At 48.9% G+C, this 10,166-nt stretch overlaps 1 protein-coding gene across 2 annotated transcripts in view; it reads right to left on the reverse strand.

Annotated features, from left to right (window-relative positions):
- Window positions 1–7,900: 7,900 nt before the first annotated feature.
- Window positions 7,901–10,166, reverse strand: part of LOC107660327 (erythroferrone-like) — a 10,316-nt gene continuing 8,050 nt past the window's right edge. For both annotated transcript variants that reach the window (XM_016449616.1, XM_016449615.1), the window contains exons 7-9: window positions 8,933–9,023; window positions 8,736–8,814; window positions 7,901–8,329 (exon numbers count right to left, since the gene is read on the reverse strand). In XM_016449616.1, the coding sequence (XP_016305102.1) occupies window positions 8,231–8,329; window positions 8,736–8,814; window positions 8,933–9,023 (269 nt within the window). In that variant the 3' untranslated portion in view covers window positions 7,901–8,230. The remainder of the gene's footprint in view (window positions 8,330–8,735; window positions 8,815–8,932; window positions 9,024–10,166) is intronic.

Here is a 10,166-nt window from a genome sequence, read left to right on the forward strand (position 1 = left end):
GAACGTGGGGCTAACCGGAGCTAAGCTAGGCTACTAAACTTCTGCCAAGCTAATTGCTAGCAGGGTGTTAGCATCTACACGTCAAGACTTTTAATTTGGTTAGTGGAAAGTGCGAACACTCGCGTCCCATACACTGCACAACCCTGAGTGTCTCCGTGAGCAAAAGCACAGATATCGCCAAGTCCCTCCCGTACACATCTCTCTCCATGACGGTGACAGCCACACTTTTTATAACAAGGCAGTAAATGAACCAAACCCACCCGAACTAACTTGAACATAAACACACATAACATTGCTAACGCAAAAACCCAACCATCTTGCTTAATTAACACATAAATCAACTCTAAACAAATACCCATAATGCACCTGGCTGCTAGCGCTCACTGCCGGGTCATTACCATGCACCTGGCTGCTAGCGCAAAATCCAGCAAATGTCCTGGCCGGCGTCGAACACGCTTCGACCTCCCGGATGTTCTACCCCCAGCGCCAGGCTCATCCCTGAGTCCATCATTGTCCGTCCCGGCGCTGGGAGTGGATGGTGGGGAGCCGCCCTGGCTTCCACCAGTCTTTTGCTCTGGGGCCAGTGGGTGGTACGGTGCCAACCGATCCTTATGAAGCACCACCCGTCTACCCCGTCCAGGCATTCGGACCTGGAAGACCACCTCCGAAATTTGGTCCAGAATCTCCCCGGGTCCCTGCCAATGATGAGTCAGTTTGGGTGACAACCCCCGCTTCCTCTGGGGGCAGAACACCCACACTCTGTCCCCTGGCCCAAGGGTAGGCCCGTGGGCCCGGGCATCGTATGCCCGCTTCTGGCGGGCTCCAGCGCCCTCTAGAGCCTCCCTGGCCAGTTGATGGACCGTGCTCAGACGCTCCTTCAATCGCCGGAAGTAGTCCAGTTCTGGGCCACCAGCAATCTCCGGTTCGGGCGGCGACCCGAACACCAAATCCACCGGTGTGCGGAGCTACCTCCCAAACATCAGCGCCGCCGGTGTGCACTGGCTCGACTCTTGCACTGCTGTCCTATACGCCCACAGAACCAGGGGCAGATGCTAGTCCCAGTCTCTCTGGTGCTGACTGGTCAAGATGGCAAGTTGGGTGGCCAGGGTGCGGTTGAACCGCTCAACCAGTCCATCGCTTTGAGGGTGGAGAGGAGTGGCTCTTGTTTTCTTCACCCCCAGCTGCTGGCACACCTCACTGAACCACCGGCTTTCAAAGTTCCGCCCCTGGTCACTATGAAGCTCATCCGGCACCCCGAACCAGGCGAACATCTCGTCCACTAGTCGCTACGCCGTCGTAGAAGCACTCTGATCCGGCACCGCATATGCCTCTGGCCACTTCGTAAAATAGTCCATAGCGACCAGGACAAAACGGTTGCCGGCCTCTGTGACGGGGAACGGACCCAGGATGTCAACCCCGATCCTCTCCATGGGCGCCCCGACTAGATACTGCTGCAACGGCGCGTGAGAGCATCGGCTGGGTCCCTTCTGAGCTGGAGTTCCCCCGGCTCCAGCTGCCCCATGAACCCAACGGAGGACCTCCGGCCGCAGAGCGTGGGGAACCGGGAACCACAGACGGTCGATTCCCTCCCCTGGTGCCTGCCACCGCCTGTAGATCACGTCATCGTGGAGCTCCAGATTGCCCCACTGAGAATGAAGCGACTTGATCTCGGGCCCCTGGGAGGACACGGCTGGCCAGTCCGGACGTGTTCGGGCCTCCAGCCAGCCCCTCACCTTCACCAACACTTGATCATTCACCTGCTGTTGCCTCAGCTGCTCGGTGGTGAACGGCTCCCCATCTCCACCGCTGTCACCCGGCCCTGCTGCAGCCGACGATGGCCCCAGACCTCGTTCTTCCTGGCGAGCACAATACCGACACTCGTCAGCGAGGCATGGACGTCTGGAGAGGGCGTCAGCATTGGCATGCTGCCGCCCTGGTCGGTGCTGAACCTCGAAGTCGTACTCTTGGAGGATCTCCAGCCACCTTGCCACCTGACCCTCTGGCTGGCGGAAGTTCAGCATCCAGGTGAGGCTAGCGTGGTCGGTCCTCAGTGTGAACCTGGTGCCCAGGAGGTAAGGCCTGAAGTGCCGGACCGCCAGGACCACCGCTAGCAACTCCCTCCGGGTAACGCAGTAGTTTCTTTCTGGGCGACTGAGGCTGCAGCTATAGTAGGCTACCACTCGCTCTCCAGTCTCCCCCCTCTGGGAGAGTACGGCCCCAACCCCCACGTTACTGGCATCAGTGTCCACAAGGAAAGGTTGGTTGGGATCAGGGTAGGCCAGGACAGGAGCGTCTGTGAGAGCGGCTTTTAGCTGCCGGAAGGCTGCCGCGCAGTCCTCAGACCACCCGAACCGCCGGCCCTTGTTTGTCAGCTGATGTAAGGGGCTGGCGATGGTGGCAAAGTCTCTGACGAACCTCCTATAATAGGAGGCCAGGCCCAGGAAGCTCCGCAGCTCAGTGATGTTGGTTGGTGGGGGCCAGTCCCTCACTGCGGCCACCTTTGTTGGGTCGGTGGCCACCCCGCTCTCGCTAACCACGTGACCCAGGAACTGCGTCTGGCAGGTGAGCAGGTTACACTTGGCCGGGTTCAAGCGCAACCCGGCGCTACGGATGGCTGTCAGGACCTCGTGCGGCCCAGGGACTGTCCGAGGGCTCAATAATGCCGTTAGCTGCCATATCTCGGATAATTTCTTCGGCAGCCTGGCGCTTGGCGAGAGGCAGTCTGTGGGGGCGCAAGCGAATGGGGGCAGCGGGGCCAGTGTCAATGTGATGCTGCACCAAAGCTGTCCTGGTACAGTCCTCCTCCCGGGCTGCAAAAATGTCTACAAAGTCTCTCAATAGGCGTTGTAACTGCTCCTGCTGTGGAACGCTCAAATGCTCACCGCTTCGCCACCCTAACTCCTCAAAAGCAGCAACAGTCTCAGGTGACAGGGAGGTGAATGGAGCGTGCGGTGGTAGCAGCTGGGATGCGCTGGTCTGAGCTGCAATATTCCCCTGGGGCTCCCCCTGAGTCTCTGCAGCTCTCATGCGGTAGCTGGGGACCGGAGCCGGTGAGCACTGGTGTCTAGGTGGCGGCTGCGGGGCGGTGGCCTCTCCATGACGGCTCCAGCCCGACCGGAGCGGCACGGTCTCGTTACCGAGGCAGAGGGCCAACAAGTCCAAGCCAACAATGCACTCATCTCTGATGTTGGCGAGCCAGAACTCGTGGCTCGTCTGGCTCGTCCGCACCACCACAGACATCAGCTTTTTCCCAGGCATTACTGTCCTTTCACCCGTGACGGTGAGCAGTTCGGTATTGGTGGGGGTCCAGTCCTCCAGAAGAGGACCGGCCGCCCCTGACAACAGTCCTTTTCATAGCAAGCAAATGGTGGACCCTGTATCCACCAGGGCGCTGCAGGGCTGCCCGTCAATAACACAGTCAAGGTACAGTCCTCTGGCAAGCCCGCAGCGCCCCACAGTAGGGCAGTCATTGTGGAGGGGTGCCGAAGATGGGAGTGAGGGTCCCCTCACTGCCTCACTCCAAGGTCGTTTCCCAGGGGTGACATTCCCCGGGGCCGGGGGCTCGGGGCAGGGCAGTCCCTGGCAAAGTGCCCCGGTTCTCCGCAGCGGAAGCAGCGGTCTAGTCTCGACCTCCGTCGGGGGGTCACCGCTGGTTGGGCCCGGCTGACCTCCTCCTCCTCAGGCTGGACCCCGTCCACCTCTCGTTCGGCTGCTCTTGTCAGCTGGCGCTGGAGCGGAGATCGGCCTGTCGCCGGCCCAGCCTGTAGCACCTCCTCAGCTCGCTCAGCTTCTCTCAGCGCCTCACTCAGATCTCGGGGTGACAACAGGCGGACATGCTGGCGGAGCCGCTCGGGTGTAAGGCTCCGCAGGAAAGCGTGGAGGCTCAGCTCTTCCCTCGCTGTGGTCGGGAAGGTAGGATAGCCCTTCCGGGCGTAGACCCGGATTTCAGCGGCGAGCCCAGCCTGTAGCACCTCCTCAGCTCGCTCAGCTTCTCTCAGCGCCTCACTCAGATCTCTGGGTGACAACAGGCGGACATGCAGGCGGAGCCGCTCAGGTGTAAGGCCCCGCAGGAAAGCGTGGAGGCTCAGCTCTTCCCTCGCTGTGGTCGGGAAGGTAGGATAGCCCTTCCGGGCGTAGACCCGGATGTCAGCGGCAAATGCGCCCACACTCTCTCCTTCACGTCGACGTCGGTTAGTCAGCTCCTCCCTGCTCTGCTCTGCGGAGGTTCTCTGCCCGAAGCGGCGGTTGAGAGCGGAAGTGAGGGCTTGGACATCACGCCGCTCTTCAGGGGACAGATCGATGAGGACCTGAAGTGCAGGACCCTCCAAGACGAGGGCCAGGTGAGTCGCGGTCTCCTCGCGGCTCCATCCATCGTGTAGAGCGGCCAGGTTGACCTGCGCCAGGTAGGGCTCCAGGGGCGTGGACCCGCTGTATCGTGGCAGCTTAGCCGGTGATCGTGTGAGGAGGCCTGGCCGGCCATTGATTTGGAGTGTCGGTGTGATGGCCGGAGGTTCGTTCTGCACGCGACCAGGAGGGCGGTACACTGTCCGGGGAACGCTGGCCCCATCAGGCCGGTGCGGAGCCCTGTTCCTCTGCGTCGTCTCACTCGTCAGGTGCTCTAGCATGATGCTGTTCTCTCGGATAGCACGCTCTAATTCACCTATACTTTGCTCCATAACGGCGTCTTCGAAACGGCCTGAATCTCAGAAATCCCACTTCTGACACCACTGTAACAACGCACAGTTGTTCTATAGAATGTGGGGCTAACCGGAGCTAAGCTAGACTACTAAACTTCTGCTAAGCTAATTGCTAGCAGGGTGCTAGCATCTACACATCGAGACTTTTAATTTGGTTAGTGGAAAGTGCGAACACTCGCCTCCCATACACCGCATGACCCTGAGTGTCTCTGTGAGCAGAAGCACAGACAGAACAAACCAGCAGGAGGCAGTACTGTCATCTTTCTCCTTTTATTCTAAACACAGAATAAGAACTTACACAGGCAAGGCCATATCGCCAAGTCCCTCCCGTACACATCTCTCTCCATGACGGTGACAGCCACACTTTTTATAACAAGGCAGTAAATGAACCAAACCCACCCGAACTAACTTGAAGATAAACACACATAAAATTGCTAACACAAAAACCCAACCATCTTGCTTAATTAACACATAAATCAACTCTAAACAAATACCCATAATGCACCTGGCTGCTAGCGCTCACTGCCGGGTCATTACAATATATATATATTCTGTTTATGTATATACTGTATTCTATATACAGTATTAGCCAATATTATTATTATACCCTCACTGGGGGCTGAGCCCCCCTAAAATGAAAATCCTAGAATTGCCCCTGGTCGTTACGTTGCTCTGATCGTGGTTTCGGGTATCAATACATCCGCCCTTTACGGGGAACACGAGAATACACAATTATCTCAGATAAATCAATCCAGCCATACTAATCATCAACAACAGGTGCGTTGCGTTCGAAGAACCGAATTAGCCAGGGGGCTGTGTCATAAAACAAGTTTACCAAATAAGCCTGGCTTATTTCAGTTAGTCTGACTTATTTTCACTTGATTTGGTTTCATAAAGCAAAATTACCATAGCTCAAGCTCAGTCACTGTGGCAACTTATGCTGGGAAACTAACCTGGTCAGGAGCAGGCTAACTGTCATGTTAAGCGGAGTTCCTCTAAGGCCCTGTCCACACGAATGCGGTTATTTTTAAAACCGCAGCTTTTTCTACGCGGTTAGGCCGTTCGTCCACACGCAAACGCAAAGTGCCATTAAACAGCTTGAAAGATCAAAGACAATTTTTCATATAACTTTGACTGGATTCGTCTGAAAGAAGAAAGTCACATACACCTAGGATGCTTCGAGGGTAAGTAAAACAAGCTAATTTTCATTTTTGGGTGAACTAACCCTTTAACACAGATTAATAAATGTATTGTTCCATGTTTGTTTGTATACCGCGCACAAGGTTTATGCACATAGTCCAAGTCTTCTTCTCCGCAATGATATTACGCAGCGCCTGAAAATAGTCCCCAGCTAGGTAACTTCCAATAAGCCTATTTTCAGGCGCTGCGTAAAATCATGGTACGGCAGCAAAGTTCCTTGATTATTACGCCGGAATGAGAGTATAGTTTCTAGCCATATCAGCCTAGAAAATCGAAACTTTTGATGAATGAAAAAACTTTTCGGTCTTAGTACACGATGTAACTACAGAAGAGTCAAGTTTTAAATAGGAAAAATATAGAAACGCTGGTCATTTTTGAGTAGATGCTAATGGTCTAATCAGATTCAATGATCGATGCTAAGCTACAGCTAAAAGTGCTACCTCCAGACCCGGAGATCGGCTGAATGGATTCGAAAACGGTAAAACTAAACTGTTTAACTCTAGGGGAGTTGGAAAATTAGCCTATTTTCAAAAATAGTGGATTGTTCCTTTAAGGGCTGCTTAAGAATAAGCGTGCACATCAAATTATCCTGAATCATTGAACCTGGATCGAATTAGTGAGATTGCATGAACTTAAATTGTCGTTTATGAAATCGCTTTAGTCCCGATTGATTTGTTAGGTTATTTCAAGTCAGGTTTCGAACTTTAATCCCCGCTTTTCTTAGCGTCTTTTATGAAACAGCCCCCAGATTATGATTAGCGCGATGATATCATCTTGGATGTGTCATTTGATCTCGGATGTAATAAGCGATGTACGAAGAACGGGCCACAGCTCACTGAGAGATTTTTATTTATTATTATTATTATTATGATGTTGTTGTTGTTGGTCTCTAGATATTATAGAATTGGCCATGTGACACAAGGTGAGAAAAAAGTCTCAGGTTGTCATTCATCACCTTTTTAATGCAGGGTTTTTTTTCCTCACAGTCTCTCTTTTAATAATGTGTGTTTAGTGCTTTTGGCAATGTTTTGTTGGTGCTGAGTGAGGGAGAGAAGTTTTAAACATGCTTCTCCTGAGGGGTGAGTGAATGTGCTGAAAGGTGAGAGAGACAGCACAGAGTGGAAAGAGTCAAAATTACTTGGATAAAAAAAGCACTTATTTATCTAAAAAAATGTATATATATAATTTATTTTTGGCTGAAAGCCTGCCATCTTGTGCAATCAACAGGAAACAAGTTGGCCAACTATGTACTGGAATAACGTTGTGTGTGTGTGTGTGTGTGTGTGTTTGTGTTTAATGAGACACTGCTTTCAGTAAGCCCATCGAGGGATAAATAAGCATGCCATTACCATATACTCATTTATCTTTCTGCACATTATTTGACAGCGAACCATCCTTGTAAGGTATTGCAGTTTGACCACAAATGCTGTTAGATGTTTTCCTGGAAAGTATGGCAGAGCAGTCAGATAGAGGGGGGGTGGGGGGGCAAAGTGCCAAACACCAGGCGCCACACTTCCAGCATGATGACCTCATCCCCATCACTACTAGAACATATTGTTTACATTCATCATCACTGAGTGTAGTGTTTGTGTCTTCATTGATGCACAATGAAATTCACCAGCATTACCAAATATTACTAACATTTAAAAGGTTTAAAGGCTTTAAATCACCCTAAATTGCTGCCATTTTCATTTGTCCCTATTGCTAGAATGCTGTGGAATCAAGACCTAAATAAGCTGCTGCTTTTAGGTTTTTCTTCTAAGATTTTCAAGCAAGTCCACACCACTTACCCTGCATATGTGGTAGTTACTCTATTATTGCCATTAATACTTTTCTATTTTCTGAAAAGGTTCAGTTATCAATCACAAAACATGAAAATCTTTCATACAGCAAGAAGTTTGAAATTCATGTTGAAACACTTTCCTCAGGCAGTAACAAGAACTCTTCTATTCATATAAATCTCTATTCGCCGAAATAAATTCCAAGAGCATGTTTCAGCAGTTATGGAAGTATTTTATTGCAAATATACACAAATATCAATATCCTTTCAAAATGGAAATGCAAATAAATAAAACTTCAGCCCTGCTAAGAATGGAATGCATAAACATACCACATGAAAAAAATACATACACCTCTATGAACAGAGTTTAAATGAAAGAAATAGCAGTGCAATCCTGCTGCCCTTTGCAACAATGGTAATACGTAGAGTCTCTTTTAGATGCTTGAAATATTCTAATATGTCCTGAATACCTTACCTAATTAAGATATGTATTTTGTTGACACTGTGAAAATGGGCTTCTTTCTAGTCATTGGTTTGTGTTTTGTTTGTGTCCTCATACTCCAATAAGAATGCCAGAAAACAGACTGTCTTGGAGAATTGTGAGGGCTGAGCCTGTCCCATTGTCAATAAGAATAGATACATATTCTCCAGCCTGTGAAAAAATAAACATCTATATTAATCATGCTTTTTGTTTGTTTTGTTTGTTTTATGGGTCAATAGGAGTATCCGTGATAAGGAAATATTCTTAGATATGCACTCTTGCATATCCACTTTTATTAGTTGGTGATGTGTTGTCTTAGTCATAATGAGTCATAATAAATTAATAGCCAAAACGTAAGCATCACATTACTTGAAAGAGGATTCTGATAGGGATTGACAAGATTGTCAAGGGCCCTGGAGCAGGAGATGCCCTGTGACTAAACAAAAAAAAAGTAGGCCCAAATATGGACAAATTTACCAGTCACTTAATTTCTGTCAGCATTATTAGGACAAACAATTTCTGTAATCTGTATAATTCTTGTTCAGTTAAATAAGCTTATTATGTCAGTCAGTCGTACCTGTAGGTAAAGAGTCCCGGTCAGGAGAATACTGAATAGTCCCCCTGTAGCGCTCACTCCAGTCACTGTCTCCAAAGACCTGCATCATTATAAACACATTAATCATGGTTTAGGACTAATTTGCTTGACTGACTATGTGTTAGAATAACAGTTCAAATGGTCAGTGCTATTGGTGATTATGGACCATTACTACTCACACATTACTCTGACAAAGAGACTCTATGCATATAGAGGCCTTAACACTGTCCTTCTGCCTGGCATGAGGCTTCTTCTGAGACTCATTGGATTCTAAAAAAAAAAACACACACAGATACATGATGCAGAGTTAAAGGGATTGTGACAGGCAGACATGTTCAACAGTACTAGGACTATATTGTGCCGATAGACGACAGTATTGTGTATCGACGATAGTCAGAGATCGCCTGTGGCTGATGCCTTTGACAATTGCAAGACGATTGTTATTATTATTATTATTATTATTATTATTATTATCAGGCTAGTATTATTATATCATTAATATTAGTGCTTATTTGTTATATCATATTTTTTTTTCCGCGTTTTAACCAATCACACACGATTCCATTGAGTTTTTGAATGCAGCGGCCAATCAGAGGTGTTCAGGTGACTCATCGCTGAAACACCGGAGTTTTGTTGTTCAGTGCGCGCATTCGCGACTGAAGTCTTCTGTTTCGTGAATTCTCTCATCATAAACAACAATGTGCAGATGTACGTGCGATGCAAGTATAAGAGATTTATTCATCATACAGTGTAGACAGCTCCTCTGATTATAACGGGAGTGTTTTTTAAAGTGCATAAACTCGACCTAGGCTGAAGTCAGTGATGATGTTCTTTGATAATGTAAATATTCTTTGTTCGTTTTCTGTAGCTGCTGTTTGAATAACTGAGGAAATGTAAGCATTAAATTGTCATCATATTAAATACAAATTCAGTCATATTAAAAATATTTTATGACATGACATCCATATGCTACTTGACTAATAAGATATAATGTGAAGTTAATAGGTTACAGTAACATTAGGCTGCTTTTAGCCTTAGCCTGGAGTTGGTTCACTCTCCGCTATGAAACTAAGTATAATTAAATAAATTAGCATGATAATATAGTGTATTGGCGATCTCACAGGCTGACGATAAGACGACTATGGAGCATATCGCCCAACACTAGACCCCACCCTGTTCCACTGAGCTTTATCTAAGTGACAGGCTGGTGGATAGGCCACACACAAGTAACATGATGCAAACAGGAGGAATAAGACATTGCATGTACTTCAGCTTGCACAATGATGCAATATGGCCACAGCTATATCACCCCGCAGCCCAAGACTGGTTGCCCACTGAAGCTAAGAAGGGTTGAGCCTGGTCAGTACCTGGATGGGAGACCTCCTGGGAAAACTAGGTTGCTGTTGGAAGAGG

This window comes from Sinocyclocheilus anshuiensis, unplaced genomic scaffold (genome assembly GCF_001515605.1).
Source record: "Sinocyclocheilus anshuiensis isolate Anshui unplaced genomic scaffold, SAMN03320099.WGS_v1.1 scaffold1599, whole genome shotgun sequence".
Classification (NCBI taxonomy): Eukaryota; Metazoa; Chordata; class Actinopteri; order Cypriniformes; family Cyprinidae; genus Sinocyclocheilus; species Sinocyclocheilus anshuiensis.